The following is a 23,898-nucleotide window of genomic DNA, read 5'->3' as shown; positions in this document are numbered from 1 at the left end:
TAGCATTTCAGCAACCCAAGATTTGAACACTTCCTCTAATTTATTCAAATGTGATATAACCTTCAGCTATGCCGGATTTTCCTAATCAAACACACCACTTTTCTTAAAAAATAATGTTGATTTATAAAAACATTCAGTATCAAAGGTCACTGCAACACTGATTTAAGGTTATTTCATGGCCCACAATAAGTAACCATGTTTGTAGCATTTAAACCTCAAAATCCAAGCTAAGTGGTAAGATGTGGGAGCACCTGCTACATACCTGGAATTGTCCTAGGGCTACGGGGATCCTCAAAGCCCAATGAGAGTCCCTCATCTTCCAACGTTTTGGGATCCTCAGGCAGCAGCGCCATCCCCAGCAAGACTCCGCAGGTCTGAGTCACCTGACCACCGTCAACCAGGCACTCCCTGGGGGACCCTGTGCTCAGCCTATGGGAAACAAGCTAAGCAAAGGGACTTCTTCAACTCTGGGGTCGGTGAGACACCCACCAACAATTAGACACAGGATGTTCCCTTGGGAGAGGTCTCTGTATTCATCTGTTCTCACACTGCTATAAAAAAATACCCGAGACTCTGTAATTTATAAGAAAAAAAGGTTTAATTGGCTCATGGTTCTGCAGGCTGTACAGGAAGGAGAGTGGTATCTGCTTCTGGGGAGGCCTCAGGAAGTTTCCAGTCATGGTGGAAGGTGAAGGGGGAGCAGGTGCCTCACATGGCAAAAAAGGAACAAGAAAGAGGGGGAGACACCACACTCAATGACCAAATCTCAGGAGGGAGATGCCACACTCAACTGAACACATCTCAGGACGGAGACGCCACACTCAACAACTTACATCCCAGGAGGGAGACGCCACACTTTCCACTGACTAGATCTCAGGAGGGAGACACCATACTCAACGACCAGATCTCAGGAGGGAGACGCCACACTCAACGACCAGATCTCAGGAGGGAGACGCCACACTCAACGACCAGATCTCAGGAGGGAGACGCCACATTCAAGTGACCAGATCTCAGGAGGGAGATGCCACACTTTCCACTGACCAGATCTCGGGAGGGAGACGCCACACTTTCCACTGACCAGATCTCAGGAGGGAGACGCCACACTCAACGACCAGATCTCAGGAGGGAGACGCCACACTCAACGACCAGATCTCAGGAGGGAGACGCCATACTCAACGACCAGATCTCAGGAGGGAGACGCCACACTCAACGACCAGATCTCAGGAGGGAGACGCCACACTCAATGACCAGATCTCAGGAGGGAGACGCCACACTCAACGACCAGATCTCAGGAGGGAGACGCCACACTCAAGTGACCAGATCTCAGGAGGGAGATGCCACACTCAAGTGACCAGATCTCAGGAGGGAGATGCCACACTCAACTGAACACATCTCAGGACGGAGACGCCACACTCAACAACTTACATCCCAGGAGGGAGACGCCACACTCAAGTGACCAGATCTCAGGAGGGAGACGCCACACTTTCCACTGACCAGATCTCAGGAGGGAGATGCCACACTTTCCACTGACCAGATCTCAGGAGGGAGACGCCACACTCAATGACCAGATCTCAGGAGGGAGACACCACACTCAACGACCAGATCTCAGGAGGGAGACGCCACACTTTCAACTGACCAGATCTCAGGAGGGAGATGCCACACTCAACGACCAGATCTCAGGAGGGAGACGCCACACTCAACGACCAGATCTCAGGAGGGAGACACCACATTCAAGTGACCAGATCTCAGGAGGGAGACGCCACACTTTCCACTGACCAGATCTCAGGAGGGAGACGCCACACTTTCAACTGACCAGATCTCAGGAGGGAGACGCCACACTCAACGACCAGATCTCAGGAGGGAGACGCCACACTCAACGACCAGATCTCAGGAGGGAGATGCCACACTCAACTGACCAGATCTCAGGAGGGAGATGCCACACTCAACTGACCAGATCTCAGGAGGGAGATGCCACACTTTCCACTGACCAGATCTCAGGAGGGAGACGCCACACTTTCAACTGACCAGATCTCAGGAGGGAGATGCCACATTCATCGCCATCTAATAATTTTGCTAAAATTCTCATTTTTTCTACATACTATTCTTTTCAGTAAAGTTAATTCATTACGTGTATAATTACTAAGCTAATATCTTTAATTTTTAAGACTTTACACAAATAAACTCATAAGTAAGGAGCCCTCCTTTGTCAGCTCACACAGGCTGGTGATGGTTTAGGCAGTCACTCACCATCATCCTATCCAATCTGCTGCTAACCCAGAAGTTCCAACTGTGCTGATTTTGCCCCCAGGAAACATTTGGTGACGTCTGGAGACATTTTTTTATTGTCACAACTGGAAGGGGGCTGCCACTGGTACCTGGTGGGTGGAGGCCAGGGATGCTGCTTAGCACCTATGATGCACAGGATGGCCCCACGCAGAGAACAACCCAGCCCCAAGGTCAGTAGCACCAAGGCTGGGGGCTGCTCTGCTGGCACATGGACTCTTAACACTGAATTATCATAGCAAATGCATTCTCTCCCCAACTCTCCAGCCCCACACGGCTGGGGCAGACACACCTCCCTCTGCCATTTTCCTCTCCAGGACACCTCTTCCCACAGGCCTGGGTGTCCTTTGATACTTCCTAAGAGCCAGAGCCTCCCAGTCTCCCAAACTTTGCTCCTGCCCCACAGCCTCTTGGGCAACATCTGAGCCACCAGCCCACCAAGAGCAAAGATCAGCAACGGCCCAAAGTACAATTGGGGCCGCTGTCAGGGTGGGGTCCCCTGTGTGCCCAATGGGACACCTGGCTCGGCTCTGTGAGTCTTGTGGGGAGACAGCCCAGAGGGAGGAAGGTGCTTAGTGTGGCCTGGCCCCCAAGCCCACATCTGGACCTGGCTGAGGCCATCCTGCAGGACTTGATTGAACACTTTCTTCCTGTGTTCCTGCTGTGGGGAGGACCCCTCGGTACCAGGGCCACAGTTGGAAAGGACCACCCCAGGGGAGCTCATGAGAATGCTCAAAACTCAAACAACCCAATAAAGCATGAGCAAAAATGTTGAACAGACACTTCAACAGAGTACATATACAGATGGCAAATAAACACATGAAAAGGTGTTCAATATCATTAGTCCTTAGGTAAATGCAAATTAAAACCACAAGGACACAGCACCGTATACCTGTTAGAATGTCAAACGTTACCAACCGAGTGTTGGAACCTTGTGGAGGAAGCAGAACACTCAGAGATTACTGGGGGGATGTAACATGATGCAGCCACTCCAGAAAGGTTGGTAGAATGTTAAACTTGCACGTACCTTACAGTCGTTCCATTCCTAGGTAGCCAAGAGAAATGAAAGCACGAGTCCATATGATGACTGGTACATGAATATTTGTAGCAGCTTTTTTTGCAATAGCTGAAAGCTTTAAGCAATGCAAATGTCCGTCAAGTGAACAGGTAAACAGCACAATGGAGCGCTATTTGCCAAGAGGAAGAAATGAACTATGGTTTCTCACCACATGGATGAATCGCAAGTAATTGTGCTGAGCGAAAAAAGCCAGACTCTCATCCCCGAAAAAAGAGTACATGCTATATAATCCATTTACATAAAATTCAAATAGTGCAAACTAGTCTACAGTGTCAGAAAGCTGAACTTTATCACCTGAGGGGCAGGACACAGGAAGGGACAGGAAAGACGTTCAAACATACATGAAAAACGTTGGGGGCGATGGATGCGTCCATTCTCATAGACGCTGCGATCCTTTCAGGGGTGTATGTGCATGTCAAAACTTATTGCAATGTATTCTTTAAATATGTGAAGTTTATTATATGCTAATTATACCCCCATAAACCTATTAAAACAAAATCACAACATATCAAAACTCTTGGAATGCAGCCAAAGCCATTATAACCTAAAATATACGCATTAAAAAAGAAAAAATGCTGAATATCAACAATCTGAATGTCCATATAAAAAAGCTAGAATAAGCAGAAGGAAATCACAAAGATGAGAACAGAAATAAATGAATTAGAAGGCAGATGTTCACCAAGAAAAATCAAGAAAACCAAAGGCACAAGCTCCACGTGCCTTGGAAAGACTAATGAGATGAAGCCGCCAGCAGCACTGGTCAAGAACAGCAGAGTGCCCAGAGTCCCAGCTGTGCGGGGGGCTGTGAGGGAGGATCACTAGAGCCCAGGAGTTTGAGTCTGGTGTGGGCAACACAGTGAGACCTTGGTCTCGGAAAAAAAAAAAAAAAAAAAAAGGAGACAAGACACAAATTGCCACTATCAGCATTGAAAAATGCACATGACTACAGATTTTGTAGACATTAAGGCTAGTAGAAAGATACTATTAACAAATTTATATGGACAAACTTGAAAATTTAGATTAAATGTACCAATTCATTTTTAAAAAGGACTGAACAAAGCAGATCTAATAGGAAATAGAGAATCTGAATACTTCAACTATTTATTTTAAAAAATTAAATCTGGAAAAAAAAAAAACCTCACTAAAGAGGAAACTCCAAGCCTAGATAGAGAGCTTTACTAGTGAGTTCTTCCAAACATTTAAGAAGAAATAAAACCAATGCTACATAAACTCTTGCAAATTTTTTTTAATTATTCTTTAAGTTCTGGGGTACCTGTGCAGAATGTGCAGGTTTGTTACATAGGTATACACGTGTCATGGTGGTTTGCTGCACCCATCAACCCGTCATCTACCTTAGGTGTTTCTCCTCATGCTATCCCTTCCCTAGCTCCCCACCCCCTGACAAGCCCCAGTGTGTGATGTTCCCCTCCCCGTGTCCATGTGTTCTTATTGTTCAACTCCCACTTATGAGTGAGAACATGCAGTGTTTGGTTTTCTGTTCCAGTGTTAGTTTGCTGAGAATGATGTTTTCCAGCTTCATCCATGTCCCTGCAAAGGACATGAACTCATCCTTTTTTCTGGCTGCATAATATTCCATGGTGTATATATGCCACATTTTCTTTATCCAGTCTATCACTGATAGGTCATCAGAGTGAACAGGCAACCTACAGGATGGGAGAAAATTTTTGCAATCTATCCATCTGACAAAGGGCTAATGTCCGGAATCTACAAGGAACTTAAACAAATTTACAAGGTAAAAGCAAACAACCCCATCAAAAAGTGGGTGAAGGATATGAACAGACACTTCTCAAAAGAAGACATTTATGCAGCCAACAAACATATGAAAAAAAGTTCATCATCACTGGTCATTAGCGAAATGCAAATCAAAACCACAATGAGATATCATCTCATGCCAGTTAGAATGGCGATTATTAAAAAGTCAGGAAACAACAGATGCTGGACAGGATGTGGAGAAATAAGAACACTTTGACACTGTTGGTGGGAGTGTAAATTAGCAAATATTTTTTAAAAGAGAATATACTCCTAACTCTTATGAGACCTGAATAATCCTCATACCAAAAATTAAACAGAAATACTACAACAAAAGAAAAAAATTACACATCATTTTCTTTTTTAAACATTGACCCAACATATTACCAAACTAATTCCTGTGAAATACAAAAAGAATAATATATCATGATAAAGGTAAGTTTGTTTAACCCATGGTTAATTTCACATATGAATATCAATCATCTATCATCTTAATAGATACAAAAAAGAATTTGATAAAAGTCAACACTTATGATAAAAAGCAAAACCCTTAACAAATTAGGTATAGACTGGGCTTTCCTTGATCTGATAAATAGCATCTACAAAACCGAACATCAAATATTATATTTCATAGTGAAATTAAATGTGGAACACATTTGCTCTGAGTCCATGAATGAGACAAGACCTCCACTGGCTGCCTCTCTTCAACACTGGACTGAAGGGTCCCAGCCCCCAAAATAAGGCACAGAAAAAGAGATTAAATGTACACGGACTGGAAGGAGAAGATAAATCTGAATATTCACAGATGACATGATTACACAAGTAGAACATTTAAAAGATACTTTGGATTCAATTAAGAAGAGTTTTTAAGAAAAAAGAGGAAGGTTCTGGCATGGGGAGCTCTGCAACCCACTGCTGGGTGCCAGAAGCGAGCTGTGGAGCAGAAGATGAAGATGGCACCATGTGTCTCTAAACCACAAATGGAACCACTGATTTCTATGTGTATTTGCATTTGCTGTAATGTGTGGGAAATCTGAAGGTTACACAGCACAACTGTCCACAGCAGATGGCCCTCGAAGGGGATGAGGGTTAGAGCCAGGCAGGGCCTGGAAGGACTGGATTTTATATGGACGTGGAGGACATTGCAAGAGAAAGGCATCCAAGGTGTTCTCACGAAATCCACTACAATTTTACAAGAAAATGAAGAGCTGTGATTTCGACAGCCAGCTGGTGTATCTCATCCTCAGGGTGCTTTACAACGTCATCTCCTCCAGAGGAAACGCAGCCTCGTCATATCCCTGAGAAACAGGTCTGCTGTGTCCTCCCTCCGCACGTATAGACTGTCCCTCCAGGAGGTTAGACACCTCCCCTGAAACTGGCGCAAGAGACACCACGTGAGCAAATCAGCACACGTGCAAGTTGTCCCCAGAGCACATTTGGCAAAGCCCGTAAGACAGGAACGCATAAACATGTCAACCAGAAAGCACCTGGCAATGTTCAAGGCATCCTGACATTGAAGCACCCCAAGCAGCCTGTGACAGCAGCACAGCTCCCACAGGTGAGGAAACTGAGGCTGAGTGAGCTGCAGCATATGCCCCTGCCAGACCCGCGGCTCCCAGCACACCCTACCAGCCCTCTTCTCCCACCACAGGGCAGGCCTCTCCGATGGGGACTCTAGCCACTGACTCTGCCCTCATGGGTGTGGCCCTGTTCTCCCCTGCCCACGAGTCCCTTTGCATCCATGAGCCCTGTGGTCAGCAGCCTTCTGAAGCCAGGCTCCTGTGGTCAGAGTCCCTTTCCACTGCATCTTGTGGTCAGCATCCGTAGCCCACCCCAGAGCTCACCCCTGAGGTGGAGCACAAACCCACCTGCGGCTTCTGTGTCCACCTTCACCACACTTCCGTCCTCCTCATCTTGGAGCACAGCCTCGGCCTCCGTGATTTCCTCGTACAGTCCTGCTAGCGGCATTTCCCCAATGACATCATAGATGGCTTCTCCAGGAGATACCTCGGATCTTCCCAGACCTGAGGCAAGGTGAGCATGGTCACACACAGGCCCTCAGTGTGGACGTGGCCACAGGCAAGGGAGGGCAGCAACTCCAGGCAGGAACCCCAGCCAGGCAGCAAAGAGGCAGGATGCTGTGGGCTGGGATGGAGGGACCACGGCAACATAGCCAGACTCCCAGTGCCCTCCCATCCCTGGCCACCGTCCCTTGCCAGCAAACCACATGATGCTTCCCAGTGGGCCCCAATGTGCTGCCTGGGGGAACCTTCTAGGGTTGAGCTCAGTCTTGAGGGCTGGAGGCTGATGCAGATGTCTGCCACTCTCTCTGGCCAATAAAATGAGCCCTAAGTGAGACCAGCCTGCAGGCTGAAGCAACTCTGCCCTGAATGCTGATCCACCGTGTTGACTTCTGACCAACTCCAGTTCCAGGAAGGCCTCTAAGATTTCTATTTTATCTACTGTTCCTTGCATAAGAGCAGGCATTCACTGTAAATCCTGCCCTTAAGCAATTGTCCTACATGTCCCCTTCCCCTGGGGTATATAAATTCTAGTTGTGAGGGATGATAATATGGGCATCCGCCGTCTCAGCTAGAGGCCATCCAAGGCATGGACATGGCTTGTCTTCATAAGTCCCTTTTAAGTGTTTCTTTCTAAGGAACTGGATTTGTCTGCCTCTTTCTTCAGCTTCTCAGTTCCTTGGACTTTGGGGGTAGGTCTGCATAGGCCTGACTGCTGTGGAGCACCCCGCCTGCCCAGACCCCAACACCAGGTTGGAGCTGTGAGCTGCTCTTGCTCCTGCACACCAGCTGATGGGATCAGGGTGGGCTCACACTTACCCCTCTGCATGGCTTGTGTGACTCGAGGCAGAATCAGAAAGGCCATGAGGCCCAGAAGGAGAAGACCAAGAAGGGCTCCCAGGACGACACTGACCACCCAGAATGTCCGGAAGGGAGCTGCAGGCAGTGGGGGGCCTGGGCCAGGCTCTGAGAAAGGAGAGGTCTTGAGCCAGCTGGGTGGCGGGGGGCACCTGCACACCCTCAGCAGGACAGGGTGGCTCCAAGGGCCCAGCCACACCCTCTCCCTCACGGAGGACCTGCGAGTCGGAAGTGCTGGGGGGGCATCTGCTGGTTTCAGCTGTGCAGAGCACCCCAAAATGGCTAGTGTCCACTGGGGGTGTCTGCTTTCAAGGGACAGCCCCCTTCCTTGGTAAAACATGGCCCCCAGGCAGAAGCCAGGGCAAGTCACAAGAGGTGACCAGAGCACAGAGAATGGGAGTGGCTCAGGGAAAGTTACCACTGCTGCTGTTTTTGCTAAGGTCATCACTGTGGTTAACTGTTTGTTTTCTGCAAAGAGAATGAGGTGCAGGGAACAACTGAACCTGCCAACACCCAGGTGACACATACCCGAAATGAACAAGGATTGGAATCAACAAAAGAGAATTCCCAAAAAAGATTAGGGGGAAACCCCAGGGAGTGCATGTCCCAAACAGGCCTCCACAGCAAATCAGCTTATCCCAGAAAAATCCCAGGGTGGAAACCAACCCACTAACACCTGGGCGAGCTCTCCTGCCCACCGAAGTGGCACTCAAGACTGACTCCATCCCAGCGCCCTCTGCTGACCTCATGACCGATTTCCCACCGCCCCCCACTCACCCCAGCAGCGCACGCCCGCGTCCTCCTTGTGCGCGCAGTCTCCGCGTCCCCACCGCTCCGCAGGGCAGCCCCACAGGGACGCCTCGCTGCCCCGGCACCCCACCTCGTCCAGCCACACGGGCCCGGAGCCAGGGCCAAAGGCGGCGGCCCCCAGGGCGGCGACGGCCCGACCGCAGCCCAGCTGGCGGCACACGACCTCCGCGTCCGCCAGGTCCCAGCCATCGTCGCACACGGTGCCCCAGGAGCCCGCGTGCCAGAGCTCCACGCGCCCGGAGCAGCGGTCCTCGCCCCCGCGCACGCGCAGTGCGCCCTCCTCTGCAAAAGGGGCTGCGGTCACTGCGGGGGCTGGACCGGGATGGGAAAGAGGACAGCGACAAGGACAGAGGGGTACCTGGGCAGCCGAGCGAGGAGGAGCAGTTGAGGGGCTCCCCGGAGTCCTCAGGAACTTCTCCTGCCTTTTCTGCATAGGAAATTGGGACCCGTTTCTGAATTTGCAAGCTCGGCAGCTTGAATTTTGTAAAATATTTTTCATTTCCTTTTTCCCTCTGTCTCCCCAACACACCAATTTCTGCTGCCTAAAGAGAGAACTCTGTTTAAGCAAGGGATCTCCACATGGGGTTACAGATTCCACAAACCGTGCCCGACACTTCTCCAAAGGGGACGTCTCCCTGTGGGATGTCGTCAGACGATACCGGGAAGTGCAGGGGTCCTGCTTCGCTCACTGGGGGAGATCACGGGGTCTGGGAAGACTCCAGATGTTCCCCACCCAGCCCAGAGGCCTCAGAGCAGGGACCTCCCGCTTTGACCGGACCAGCACAGGGCAGACTCATCCAGAATAAGGAAAAGGGAAACTGACATTTCATCTCCCAGGAAAGGGCCCATGCAGACACAGTGTGGGGCCCCTCAGAGACCCCTCTCCACCACCACTCTCCCCACGCACAGGCCCACCCACTCACCTGTGCACACGACCCACGCTTCCTCTCTGCCGGAGCATGAATGCTGGTCCCAGGGGGCTGACGGGCACTGCCACAGGGACCGGTCATGCCTGTCCCTGCACTGGATGGAGCCCACCCAGAGAAACTCAGGGGCAGACCGGCTTCCTGCCCCGGCCTGCAGCTGCCCGTGGGACCCACAGCCCAGCTGCCCACACAGGACCCCCAGGGAGGCCGCACTCAGGGTCCGGCAGACACCGCCCCAAGTCCCATTGTAGAAAACTTCCAGCCGCCCTGTGCATGGCTGCCTGTCGTCCTGCAGCCTCAGATCCGTGAACTCTGCAGAGAGAGAGGCCAGTCAGCAAGGCCCAGCTCGGAGTCTGGGTGGGGACGACAAGGTGGACGGGCTGCAGGACCTGAGCAGAAGACGCCGGCGTCCTCCTTGTGCCTGCAGTCGTGCCGCCCCCAGCCCGCCGACGGGCACTGCCACAGCGCAGACTCGTGGCCCTGGCAGCCCAGCTCGTCCAGCCAGATGCGCCCTGCCCCGGCTCCGAAGTGTGCGGCCCCCAGGGCGCTCAGGGCGCGGCCACAGCCCAGCTGCCTGCAGACCACGTGCGCATCCTGCAGGTCCCAGTCATCGCCACACACGGTGCCCCACGCGCCCCCGTGCAGCACCTCCACGCGCCCCGCACAGCGCCCCGGCCCCGCGGCCAGCCGCACCCTGAGGCTCCCTGTGGAGAGACAGAGTCAGGGCGCCCGGGATCCCGTGGCGACGGGCCATGGGGGACGCGGTTCCGCCCTCACCGGAGCACACCACGCCGGCGTCCCGCGAGGTCCCCGCGGGCTCCTGCAGGGTCGCGGACACGTTGCACTGAGTCAGGCGGGTTTCGGTGCCCAGACAGCGCACGCGGCTCAGCGCCACCTGGACGGATCCGCGGCTGGGGGCAGGTGCGTCATAGGCTTGCTGGGCCCCTCCGCACCCGAGTTGCCGGCACACCACGCCCGCGCCGTGCAGGTCCCAGGCATCGTCCAGGACGCGGCCCCACACGCCATCCAGGGAGACCTCCACGCGGCCGTCACAGCGGCTCTGTCCTTCCCTCAGTCGCAGGGCGTGGGGCAGACCTGGGGATGGGGACGCACAGGGGCCCAAGATGTCAGCGCGAGGGACCCAGGACCACCCCCCAGCAGGGCCCGTACCTCTCCGCCCCCTCTGTCCTTCCTTGCACTCCTCTGTCCATGCCTCTCACTCACCCTCCTGGTCCACCGTCCTGGCTGCACCCACCTGAGCAGACCGCGGAGGCTGTGTTTCCCGGGGCACAGGCCGGGGCCCCCAGGGTGCTTACTGGGCAATTCCACAAGTAGGGCTCTGTCCCCTCACAGTGAAAGGCGTCAGGCCAGATGGCAGCGTCCCCGTCCCCAAAATGGCCTCCTCCAGGTGCGGCCACCGCGTTGCCACAGTTGAGCTGGTGGCAGAGCACGGTGGCATCTGCTATGTCCCAGTGGGTGGCACAGAGGGGTGCCCAGGACCCCTGCACCTGGAGCTCCACGCGGCCCTCACAGCTGCTGCTGCCGTTGACCATCCTGAACTCTAGGGGAGAGGAGGAGTCAGCCTGGCTCGCAGAGGCAGACACTGGCTGCACTTTCCTTCATGTGAGCCTGAGCCTGGTTACACACTCCACTCCCAGACTTGAGGGAACAGACTGAGGGCACAAAAACAGCTTTGGCGAGTGAGGTCACCACAAATTGCCTGGGAAATCCGAAAGGCAGTGATTAAGTTGGGAAAACTATGGAAATACACTTTGTGCTCTGGAATGCATCCAACACAGAGGAACGCTAATAAAGATGAAGCTGCTGAATGCTGTCTCCAAGAAGCAGGAAGTGAGCACCAAGACAGAGCTCCACACACCCTTCTCAGCTCCTGCTTCTCCGCCAGCCAGAGCTCTGGGAAATGGGGCAGCATCTCCGGCCCCACTCCCCAGGCCCCACACGTGCTGCTGCACCTGGTTCTTGATGTGAGCCTAGTTAAACACACCCCACACCCTGCACTTCGGAGGAAATGCCTGAGGGTAAGAAGCAACAACAGTATACGTGGCAGAGTAAGGAACCCCAAAGCTCTACCTCCCTCTAATGTAATGATTAGGTGATAAAACTCATAACCAACTTTTTTGAAATTCTAGTATCTGGGAACAACTTGAATAGACTTAATGAAAGAAGTGGCAAATTTGGCTCTGCATAAGGAAGGAGTGAAGAATAATGCCTTGGTATTGAAGGTGTGCCCCAACAAAGAGCTAACATGCAAAGACTGGAAGAGTCAGGAGCGCTGGTTTGTCTGTTCTTTACTATGGGCATTTAAGGGAACATGCCTAATCACTAACCCCACTAACCAACAGAAAAGAGACCACAGTGGTCACATGCAACAAAGAGTCTTTACAAGAGGAGTTTAGAAAAGTCATTAAACAAACAATCAGCAACAACCAACCCTGGTGATAGAGAAAAATGTGATTTCTAGAGTTGCCACAGTATAATAATTCAAAATGTCCAGTTTCCAACAAAACAGATGATACATGCAAAGTAACCATAAATTATGACATATTTATGGGGGAAAAGGGAAACAGACATTGTCCTTGAGGATGCTAAGTCATTAGACTTACTAGACAAATACTTTAAATACACTGTCTTAAATATGCTCAAAGAGCTGTAGGAAACCAGGACAATGATATCTCACCAAATAAGGAATATTAATAAAGATGTATAAATTATAAAAAGGAATCAAGTAGATTTTCTGCAGCTTAAAAAAGTTAAATAACAAATGAAAAATTCACTACAAGGTTCAACAGCAGGCCCCTTGAGCAAGCAAAAGATAGAATCTATGAACTTGAATATAAGTTCATTCAGATGATCTAGTCTGAAGAGCAGAAAGAAAAAAGAATAAAGAAAAATCAATAGATCCCAAAAGACCTGTGGGACACAATCAAGTATACTAACAGATGCATAATCAGAGTCACAGAAAGACAGAACACTGGCTCTTCCACAGAATAGCAAAAAAATTTTAAAAAAAAGAGAGAGAGGAGAAAGTGATAGAAAAAATATTTGAAGAAATAATGGTAAAAAAATTCCAAGTTTGAAGAAAGATATAAGTCTGCATCCAAGAAGCTCAACAAACTTCAAGTAGGTTACACTTAAAAATATCTGCACTGAGACACATTATAATCAAACTCCCAAAAGCCACAGATAAAGAGAAGAATCTTGAAAGCAGCAAGAGAGAAGTCACTCATCATGTACAAGGGATCCTCAATAAGACCAACAGTCGATTTCTCAACAGAAGCTATGGAATCCAGAAAGCAGTGGAGTAGCATATTTAAAGTGCTGAAAGGAAAACCTGGTCACTCCAAAATTCTATATCTAGCAAAACTATCCTTAAAAATGAAGGAGAACTTTAAACAAAAGCTGAGGAAATTCATTGCTAGTAGACTTGTCCTACAAGGAATGCTAAAGGGTTTAATTCAGGCTGGAATAAAGGCACTAAACAGTAAATCAAAGCCTGATGATTAATTTAATAACACTGATAAGGATAATTACAGAGGAAAATATAAAGGCCAACAGTGTCGTTTTGGGGGTTTGTTATTCCTTTGTTTGTCCCTACATGCTTTAAAAAATAGGCATGAAACAAACATACATTTATGTTAGCGGACAAACCATGTGTAAAGATGAATTAGTGACAATAACAATATAAGAGCAGAGATTTTCTGTACTATTGAAAGTAAGTTGGTTTTAGTGCAAACCAGTGGTTTATAAATTTAAAATATTTCTTATGCTCTCCAGGGGAACCACTAGAGAAAAAACTAAGAAATACACCAAGAAAAAAAAGAATGGGAACAGAATGAAAATGGTACACTATAAATGTCCATTATACACAAAAGAAGGCAGTAATGGAGGAATTGAGGAACAAAAACATGACATGTAGGAAACAAATAGACAAATAGCAGAAGTGAATACTCCTTATTGGTAATTACTATCTAAATAAAATTTAGATAGTAATTACCATCTAAATAAAAGGCAGAGAGGGACAAAATGGATTTTTTAAAAATTGTTTTAAAATGTGCTCTCTTCATAAATTCACTTTAGATCAAAAGACAGTTAGGTTAAAAGTGAAAGCTTGGAAAAGATATACACGCACATAGTGACCAAAAGAGAGCTGCAGTGGCTATACAAATATCAGACAAAATAGACCTAGTCACGGTTTGAATGTTTGTGTTCCTCCAAAATTCATGACGAGACAGAATCCGAAAAGCAACAGTATTAAGAGGTGGAGAATTTTGGAGGTGGTTAAGCCATGAGGGCTCTATCCTCATGAAGGACATTAGCCCTTATAAAGGGCTCGAGGGAGCAATTTCATCCCTTTTCCTCTTTTGTGCCTCTATTATGTGAGGACACAAAGAAGGCTCCATCTATGAGGAACAGGCCTCTCCAGACACTGAATCTGCTGGTTCCCTGACCCTGGATTTCTCAGCCTCCAGAACTCTGAGACATAAATTTCTGTCATTTACAAATTACCTGGTCTACAGTGTTTTCTATAGCAACCTAGACGGACTAAGACAGACTTTAAGTTAAAAATTGTGAGGAGAGATAAGAAGAGGATTATATATTTATTAAAGGGTCAATCCATCAAAAAATATACAACAAATATAAGCATATGTGCAGCTAATAACAGAGCCAAAAGTAATAAAAAAAATTGACCGAATTGAAGGCAGAAATAGACAATTGTAAATAATAACCAGAACCAAAACATCTCACTTTTAATAATGGATAGACCATCTATGCATATGGCCAATAAGGAAAGAAATAACTGGAAGAACACTGTAAACCAACTGGACCTCACAGACGCATGTGAAACACTGTGCTCAAAAACAGCAAAACACACATTCTTCTCCAGTGTGCATGAAATGTTCATCAGGGTAGACACTATGTTGAGGCATAAATCAAGTCCCAATAAATTTTAAAGAACTGAAATCATTAAAAGCAACTTCTCTGACCATAAAGGAATGAAGCTAGGAATAAATTAAAAAGGGGAAACTGGGAAATTAACAAATAGAACACACTCATAAGCAAGCAATAAGTCAATGAAGAAATCACAAGGAAAATTAGAAAATACTTTTGGATGAATGAAAATGAAAACACAACATAACAAAATTTATGGATTGAAATGAAAGCAATGCTTAGAGAAAATGTTATAGTAACAAACATCTATATTAGGAGCAAATAAATATCTCAAATCAGTAATGGCATTTACACCTTAAAAAACTAGAAAAGGAAGAATAAACTAAACCTGAAGCTAGCAGAAGGAAGGAGATACCAAATGAAATATAGGAAGAAAAGCAATAGAGAGAATAACAAAAATAAAAGCTAAGTCTGTGAAGAGATCAACAAAAGTGACAACACTTAGCTAGAATGACCAACAAAAAAAGAGAACACCCAAATTACCAAAATCAGAAATGAATGTAGGGGGTACTTGATACGAAATCTACAGAAATAAAGAGAAGTGTAAATGAATACCGTGAACTAATTTCATAGTATTCACTCCCCCCAATTAGATAATTTAGATTAAATGAACAGATTCCTAGAAATACACAAATTACCAAACCTGACCCAATAATGAGCAAAAAATCTGAACAGAGCTATAAAAAGTAAAGGAAATAAATCAGTAAACAAAAACCTCTGGACAAAGAAAAGCCCAGCACCAGGTATCTTCACTTCACTACTAGAATGAAGGAAAAAAACAAAATAAAACATGATCATTTCAATTGATGCAGAACAAGCATTTGACAAAATCCAATAGACTGTCATGATAAAACATTCAACAAACTAGAACAGAAGGGAACTTCCTCACTGTGCTGAAGAACGTTTATTAAAAACCCACAACTAGCATCATACTCAATGGAGAAAAACTGAAAGCTTTTCCCTTCAGATAAGGAACAAGACAAATATACACTTTTTCACCATTTCTACTCAACATTCTACTGGAAGTTCTAGCCAGAGAAATGAGGCAAGAAAAAAGAAACAAAAAGCACCTGTATTGGAAAGGAAGAGGTAAAACTACCTGTATTCACAGATACATGATCTTACATGTAGAAAATCCTACAGACTGCACCAAAAAAAACCATTAAAGCCATAAGCAATTTCAGGAAAAATGAGGGTGCAAAAAATCAGTTGCATTTCTACATTCTAACTATGAATAATAATAAAAGAAGAACCCAAGAATACTCAAAGCAATCCTGAGCAAAAGACCAAAGCTGAAGGCATCACATTACTGGATTTAAAAGTGTACTACAAAACGAGAGTAACCAAAACAATGTCGTACTTGATATGAAAACAGACACATAGGCCAGTGGAACAGAGGGAGAAGATAAATAAATCCACGCACTTACAGCCAACTGATTTTGAACGAAGGTGCCAAGAATACACATTGGGAAAAGGACAGTCTCATCAATAAATGGTGCTGAGAACACTGGATATCCACATGCAGAATGAAACTAGACCCCTACCTTTCACTATATACAAAAATCAATTCTTGATTACAGACTTAAATGAAAGACCCACAACAATAAAAACAACTAGAAGAGAACAGGGGAAACGCTCAGGACATTGGTCTAGCAAGGATTTTTCCGATAATACCTGAAAAGCCCAGGCAACAGAAGCAAAAATAGACAAATGGGTTTACAGAAAACTCACAACCTTCCATACAGCAAAGGAAACAATCGACAAAATCAGACAAAATCAGTAAGTTGAACAGGTATCTGTACCCCCATGTTTACGGCAGCACTAACCACAATAGCCAAACTATGGACTTGACCTGTGTTCTTCAATGGGTAAACAGAGAAAATGTGGTCTATATATTACACAAAATGAAGTCTTATTCAGTCTTAAAAACAGAATGGAATCCTGTCATTTGCAGCAATGTGGATGGCCTGGCAGACATTATGTTAGGTGAAATAAGTCAGAGAAAGACAAAAACCAGATGATCCCATTTGTATATGGAATCTTGAATAGTTGATCTCATAGAAGTAGAGAGTAGAACGGGGGCTACCGGAGCTAGGGAGGGTAGTGAGGAGGAGGTATGGGGGGTGGTGAGTGGTCAACTGGTACAACGGTAGAGACAGGAGAGAAAAGTTTCAGTGTTCTACAGCACAGGCAGGTGGATATAATTAACAGTATTGTACTATATATTTCAAAATAGCTAAAAGAGAGGATTTTGAATGTCCTCACCACAAAGACATAATCATGTTGAGGTGATGGTTATGCTGAATTGCCTGATTTGATTATTACACAATATATATGTGCGCTGGAACCCTGCACTGCACCCCATAAATGTGTAAATTAGCATGTGTCCAAAATGTGTGCATTTAAAAAAGAATGAAATAATAATAATAATGTTTACCAAGGAGGTCCAAGACAGACTTGTACACTAAAAAATACAAAACATTTTTGAAAACAATCAGTGAAAATCTAAACAAATGCAAAGATATCCTATGTTCATAGATTGAAAGATTGTTAAGATGGCAATACTCCCAAACCAATCCACAGGTTCTATGAAATCCCTATCAAAATCCAAACAGCCAATTTTTGTTCAGAGATAGAAGAACTGATCCTAAAATTCAGATGGAATTTCAAGGGACCTTAAATAACCAAAACAATACTGAAAGAGAAAAAGTTACAGGACTCATTTCCCTATGTCAAAACTACTGCAGAACTACAGTAATCAACACAGTATGCTATTGGCATAAAAATACACACATAAGTCAACAGAACAGATTGAATGTCCCAAAATAAGTCTATCCATGGGGGGCAATGGATTTTCACATGGTGTGAAGAAAATTCAATAAGGAAAGATTAACTAATCATTACAAAAGGTGTATATGTATTGAGACATCACACTGTACAATTATTATGTGTCATTTTAGAACAATAAATAAGTACGTTCAAAAAATAAGGAAAGAATAGCGTCTTCAACAAATGGACAACTGGATAGCCTCATGCAAAGGAATGAATGGAACCCTTTCCTTATACCATATACAAAATGTAAGTCAAAGTCAAAGACCAAATAAGAGCTGAAGCTATAAAACTGAGAAAAAAACCACAGGAAGAGTCTTCATGACCTTGGATTAGAGAGTGGATTCTTAGATATGACACCAAACGTTCAAGAAACAAAACGGGAATAAATAGGTAAACAGGACTCCATCAAAATTAAAAGCTTGTGCAGAAGGGGCATTATCAGAAGTAAAAACACTCCCACAGAATGGGGGGAAATATTTTCCAGTGATACATTGACAGGGATGGAGGGTCCGCATGGAAAAGGGCCCTGAATAAACATTCCTCCAAAGATGATCAACTTAAGGTCAACAAACACCTGCGAGAGCGCGAGGAAGGAAGCTCGGGGGTCCCCGCACCCCGCAGGGCCCCGAGCTCTGTCCCCGCCGCACAGCCCAGCCTCCCAGCCCCGGAGCCCCGCGCCGGTGACTTACTTGCCCCCGTGCACCTGAGCCCCGCGTCGCGGCCGGGCCCACACCGGCTCCCGCGCCCCCGCGGGCAGTGGAACAGCAGCGACTCGTTGCCCGCACAGCGGAAGGCCTCGGTCCACACCGGCCCCGAGCCCCGGCCGAAGCGGGCGCCCTCGGGCGTGGACACCGCCGCCCCGCACTGCAGCTCCCGGCACACCACGTGGGCCGTGGCCAGGTCCAGGTCCGAGTCGCAGACAGTGCCCCAGGTCAGGCCCCGCCTCACCTCCAGGCGCCCGGCGCAGGGGTGCTCGCCGCCCACCAGCCGGGCCTCGGTGTGTCCTGGGGGCAGACGCTGGACTGGAGCACAGGGCGGGACCGGCTCCGTGCGGGCCTCTGGGGTGAAGCGACCTGACCGCGGCCCTCGGGTCCCATGGGAAGGACCGATGCAGGAGGACCCAGGACCACCTGGGCTGGCGCGGCCCCCGGAGCTCTGAAGCGGCAGGAGAGGTCCTGGGGTGTGCAGGCCGAAGCCTCTCCCACCCTCCAATCTCCCTGGGGTCCTGGCTCCCACAGAATTCGGACAGCAACAACAGTCCCCACCCCCAAGCAAGGATCTCTACCCCCAGGACCTGGGGCCCCCACATCTGTGTCATGGAGCCCACTCACTCCCAGGCTTGGACCTGGTCCCTGGCAGGTCTCTCCAACCACCTGGTCAGTTTTAAGCGCAGTGCCCAGCCACACCCCGGCCAGAGGCCCGAGGAAGGAGCTGCCATCAGTGTCAGCCATCTCCCCAGGTGACCCCTGGGCCACCAGCCCCTCACCCTCCCCAGGACAGGGGTGCAGTCTGAGGGCAGCAGCATAGGGGCCTTGCTGGGCAGGCGCTGAAGCCCCAGGAGACAAGACCCCCACGCCCCCTAGGCCAGGGCCATCCCCTCAGTCCTCGGCACTGCTCTGAGTGGACACCTCCCTTCTCAGAGATTCTCAAGAAAGGGCGTCCCTACCTGCACACACCACCTCAGAGTCTGTCGGGAGGTCACAGAGGTCCAGGAAGTTCAGGTTGAACCTGCAGTTGAAGATGCTGGACTCTGTTCCCTGGCAGGAAATGATTTTCGAGCCCAGCCAGCCTGGGTGCCCTGTGAGGTGGGGCCTGGATGCCTGGAGCGCTGGGCCGCACCCCAGCCTTCTGCAGAAGATGCTGGCCTCCTTCTGGTGCAAGCCGCACCTTATCACAGGGCCTTCTGTTATCCGGATCATGGGGGTTCCCGCACAGGGGCTGCCTCCGCCACTCAGCTCCAAGGAGGCCAGCTTTCCTCCTGCACACACAGGTGCCCACTTCAGTTCTGCTGGCGCACGGTCCTCCCACCCCTAACACGTGGACTGCTTGTGGACTGAGGCAGTGGTCTTTGTTGAAGGATGAGGTGTGTGGGGGTCTGCAGCAGAGGCCTTTCTTTTGGGCCCAGGACCCCAGAGGAGGCAGCCAGAGGCTGTACCTGCCCACTTTAGGTCCCCTCTCCCCACCACCCTGTGCCCAAGAGGCCACCTGCATAGATGTCAGGACAAGCTCCATGCTCTCTGGCTTCTGGGGCCTTGCCCACAGGGAGGGCCCCTCAGGTGGAGAGGACAGTAGACAGGAGATCGGCCCATCTGCTCCTCTCTGAGGAGCCCTGCAGGCCAGTATCCCAGGCCCCTGGTCACACCCCCACAGTGGTCTCCACACAGGGCCAGCTGTCTCTGGTTCTGGAGCTCAGGCCTTGGATTTTGCAGGCCAAGGCCCTCTGGTGCCAGTGGCCTCTCCTTGCCTGTGTCAATGCCCCTCATCTCTTTCTCCTCAAATATGCCACTTTGAGCCTCTGCCTCCCACCAACAATCCAGCAGAGGGGAAAGGGCAGGGTCCCAGCCAGAGCCCGAGCTGGACAGGGGTGCTGAAATCTGGGGCAGATCCAGGAGCTCGGAGCCTCCTGAGTGGGCCCTGATAAGGGAGAGCACAGGAGCAGAAAGCCGAGATGAGGGCCAGGAGGGAGCACCTCACTCAGCACCAGCCTTCACACCTGCCTGAGCCCCCAGGCTGGTGCCTCTACTCATGCTAGCCACTCAGGGAAGGAAGAGAGGGACCCTTCACCTCAGAAGGTCCTGTGGTCACCACTGGCCCCCAGTGCTTGATGGTCTCCAGGAGTCAATTGAACCCAGAAGGACTGAACTCGGGCTGGAGTCCCGGCCAGGGCTGGCCTGGGTGTGTAATGTGTTGCTCAGTTGTGCTGTGCTGTCTGGGCCCTTGGAGGGGACACATGTGGGGTCATACGGTGCCATGAGGGTCTGAGGGTCACAGCACTGGAGTCACAGGCACCCCAGGAAGAAGGGTCTTGTCTTCCACCCTGGGGGACTCAGGCAACAATCCTCCTCCCCAAAGTGAAGATCGTGGGTGGGGACAGGGCCACAGACTGGCAGAAGTGGCTCCCGGGGCACCCGTCCTACCTGAGCAGTGGACTGCACCGATGCACTCACACTCACAGCCGTGCGGCGACCCCCACTTCCCCAGGGAGCAGTCCCAGAGCGAGGCCTCCACACCCTGGCACTGCACGCCCTGCAGCAAGGACTGCTGGGCCTCCTGGGGCCACATCACGTATGTGGGGACATAGAGGGCACGACCGCAGCCCAGCTGCCTGCAAATCACAGATGCCTCCCGCAGGCCCCAGCGGTCCCCACACACCAGGCCCTGCTGCCCCAGGGACTGCACCTGCAGGAGGCCCTCGCAGCGATTTCCACCCCTCACCAGGGCCAGGGAGTCTGCAGCGGGAGCTTCGGGGACAAGAACATAGGAAAGGCGTCATGGCAAAGGTGCCCTTGAGTACTTTATGCCCGGAACTTTCAAAGTTAGAAATCTAACTTTCACCTTCCAGCCCAGTTTACACCTTACTCTTGGATTTTCCCAATTTTTCTTGCGCGTTATTTGGATGTCACCAATGACATTAACAAACTTACATGTCAACAAAAATGAACAAAATGTTAACAAAAATGGCTTATGGACCATTTTCTGAGGAAATTCAATGAAGTTAAGGTCCCAGCCTTTCACATGCATGTGGAAGGCCCACAGAAAACAAGCCTCTGGTCACTGCCCACTCATGAGCCCTGCAGAGGACACCCTAGCCCTCTGCGGTCCCCAGCTGAGGCTCCCAGGATTCACACCAAGGAGCAGACGGGACCACTGTTGTGTCGTGGCCCCCGCCCACATGGAACGTCCTGCACACCGGGGCTCCGACCCCCCGCGCCCTGCAGGCAACGGCACACTCACCGGGAGGGAGGGTCCAGCAGTCCAGGAGCAGGGGCCACAGCCCCAGAGGGAACAATGCCATGCCTGGCCAATCTGCTGCTGCCGCTCCGCAGGCTGATGCTCTCGCGGCAGGGACGTGTGCTCTGCCCCCGGACGGAAGGTGGACGCTGACTCAGTGTGACACCTTTCTGAGAAGGAAGCCCGTGCACACCCTTGCCTCCTCCCCCCATATCAGAGCTGTCATCTGTCACCAGTGCCTCAGCCCAGACGGTGCCAGTAGCGTGTGCTGAGACCAGGCTGGGCTTCCTGCAGCTGGTGCCCGACGCAGCCTCAGGTGTGAGATGGACCAGTGAGGGCCCATTCTCAGCAAGGCCCTGGTGGCCACAGGTGCTGAGACCAGCGCCTGGCAGGGGAGGGATGGACCTTCTCTGCCTCACACAAAAGATGCGGCTGAAGACCTAGGGTTGTGCCAAGCTCATGTGCTGTGAACACACAGACCCAGCAATGGAAGCAAAATCCTGAAACACATGTGTGCCCTGCGACCCGAATTCGTAAGGGATGCACGGCCTCCCTGTGAGGTTGTGTCCTTGGGAAGCCGCCAAATCCAACAGAGGATTAAATCAATGATGCGGCATCTGAGGCAAGGCCGGAAAGGGGCAGCTCTTACGCTCGGCTGGATAAACACTTGCATTTGGGCACGTCAATATGCCACCTACATGTTTTCAGAGATGGGGTTTCACCATGTTGCCCAGGCTGGTCTCGAACTTTTGGACTCAAGTGACCCGCCTGCCTTGGCCTCCTAAAGTGCTGGGATTACAGGCATCAGCCACCCCATCTGGCCTGTTTTTAAATTTACAATAATTAAGCATGTGTTATTTTATAAGCAGCATAATATCAATAAAGGTTAATTTCCAGTAGATTTGCCAGAGAACCAGTTCAGGACAGGGTGACTCAGGTTTTTAGACCTCTATGTGGGAGACCAGGAGAGTGAGAGGAAAAGATTTCCAGAAAAGGCCACAGACCCATCCACCAGGCTGTTTGTGCCGGAGCCCAGCACCTGGGACCTGCAGCTGCCTCAGGTGCTTCCCTGCACTCTAACTTGCAAAGGGCCTCTTTAGTGCCCTGCACGTGGAGTCAGGATGGCGAAAGCCCTCGGGAGGCCTTGGCGGGGGTGGGGGCACGCAGCTCTAGGTCCCCGTGTCTGTGCCAATCACCATAAAGAAACTCATAAAAACACTGCTGCTGGGAGACCTAGGGGAATAAATGGGAGGGGCGAGGCCGGCACAAAGGGCAAGGCTGAAGCGGGCAGTGATGCCAGGGTCCTCCCCGCAGCACTGACAGCCTCACTCTGCTCCCCAGGTGTCCTCCAGGTCTGTCTCATGCTCACACCTCATCCCATTTCCTGCCACCTTGCTGATCTCGCCCCTACGGCCCCTCCACAAACCTCATGCCTCCCTGCCCTCACCCACCCCAGGGACAACCCACATCCCCTACCCCCGACCTTGGCCCCAAGGACATGCCTCGCACAGAGTCAAGCCAGGTTGGCCAACCCTCGATCAGGGGTTGTTCCCTGACAGCAGGACCTGCTGGTTCTCATGGAGTAGGGTGTGCTTAGACGTTAGGTAAGCCCTCCGCCCCACAGCTGTATCAGGAGCTGCTCCAGCTGCACCCCAGGAAGCTGGCCACACGTCCTCAGCACCACACTTCTGCCCGGAGGCCCTGTCCACGCGCTCTGGACGTCCCCTCAGCACCCTCATTGGGCTTCCTGTCTGAGGAAGGGGGCTTCTGGTTTATCTTCTCTACCCGACGTGGTCCTTGGACCCAAGCAGGGGTCCCCCTCACAATCCCAGAAAGCTGGGAGAGAGGAGGGGTTTGGGGGAGGGGAGGCAGAGTGCAGAGAGACCCCAAGGGTGCAGCTGGGGGTCCTCATTGCTCACGGAGCTGGTATCAGTGAGGCCAACAGCACACTGCCCACATGCCAGGCCAAACACAGAGGCCAGACAGAGGCCTGCACGGCCAAAAGACCCTACAGGTGACGGACTCACTGGATGTTTAGACCTGGGTGTTACCAGTATGCTGAAACCTGAGATGAAGAAGTCAGAAAAGATCTAGACATGCCTGATGGGGACCTGAGTGGTGGAATCCTGGGTGGGTGGGACCGTTGGTGGGTCAGGTCCGGGCAGGGTGTGGTCAGCAATGAGGATGATGGTCAGGGAAAGCTTCGGGACCTATCAGAGCAACGCAGCTGTAAGAAATGGAGATTCTGGCCCCAAGCGCCCAGCAGAACCCTCACTATCCCCTGCAGCACTGTGTGTGCAGATGGAAGGCGGGAACCCAGGGGTGGTTCATCAGGGAGCCACACTGAAGGTTGGGCCCCTAACCTTGGAAGTCAGGTGGGAGCAGAGACAAGAAATGA

The 23,898-nt window shown here is 50.0% G+C and overlaps 1 protein-coding gene across 1 annotated transcript; it reads right to left on the bottom strand.

The window, feature by feature from the left end:
• Positions 1-4,592: 4,592 nt before the first annotated feature.
• LOC100983226 (scavenger receptor cysteine-rich domain-containing protein SCART1-like) lies at positions 4,593-22,946 on the bottom strand. Its single transcript, XM_063607921.1, has 13 exons — positions 21,504-22,946; positions 20,334-21,010; positions 19,216-19,527; positions 18,239-18,553; positions 11,002-11,307; positions 10,524-10,841; positions 10,136-10,450; positions 9,744-10,058; positions 9,179-9,247; positions 8,788-9,102; positions 7,972-8,118; positions 7,000-7,155; positions 4,593-6,506 (listed from the first exon to the last, which is right to left on the bottom strand). Exons 3-13 carry the CDS (start codon positions 19,466-19,468, stop codon positions 6,385-6,387), a joined length of 2,631 nt encoding a protein of 876 aa, XP_063463991.1. The 5' UTR covers positions 19,469-19,527; positions 20,334-21,010; positions 21,504-22,946; the 3' UTR covers positions 4,593-6,384.
• Positions 22,947-23,898: the final 952 nt, after the last annotated feature.

Source organism: Pan paniscus, chromosome 8 (genome assembly GCF_029289425.2).
Source record: "Pan paniscus chromosome 8, NHGRI_mPanPan1-v2.0_pri, whole genome shotgun sequence".
Taxonomy (NCBI): Eukaryota; Metazoa; Chordata; class Mammalia; order Primates; family Hominidae; genus Pan; species Pan paniscus.
This window is presented reverse-complemented; position numbering and strand designations above follow the sequence as displayed.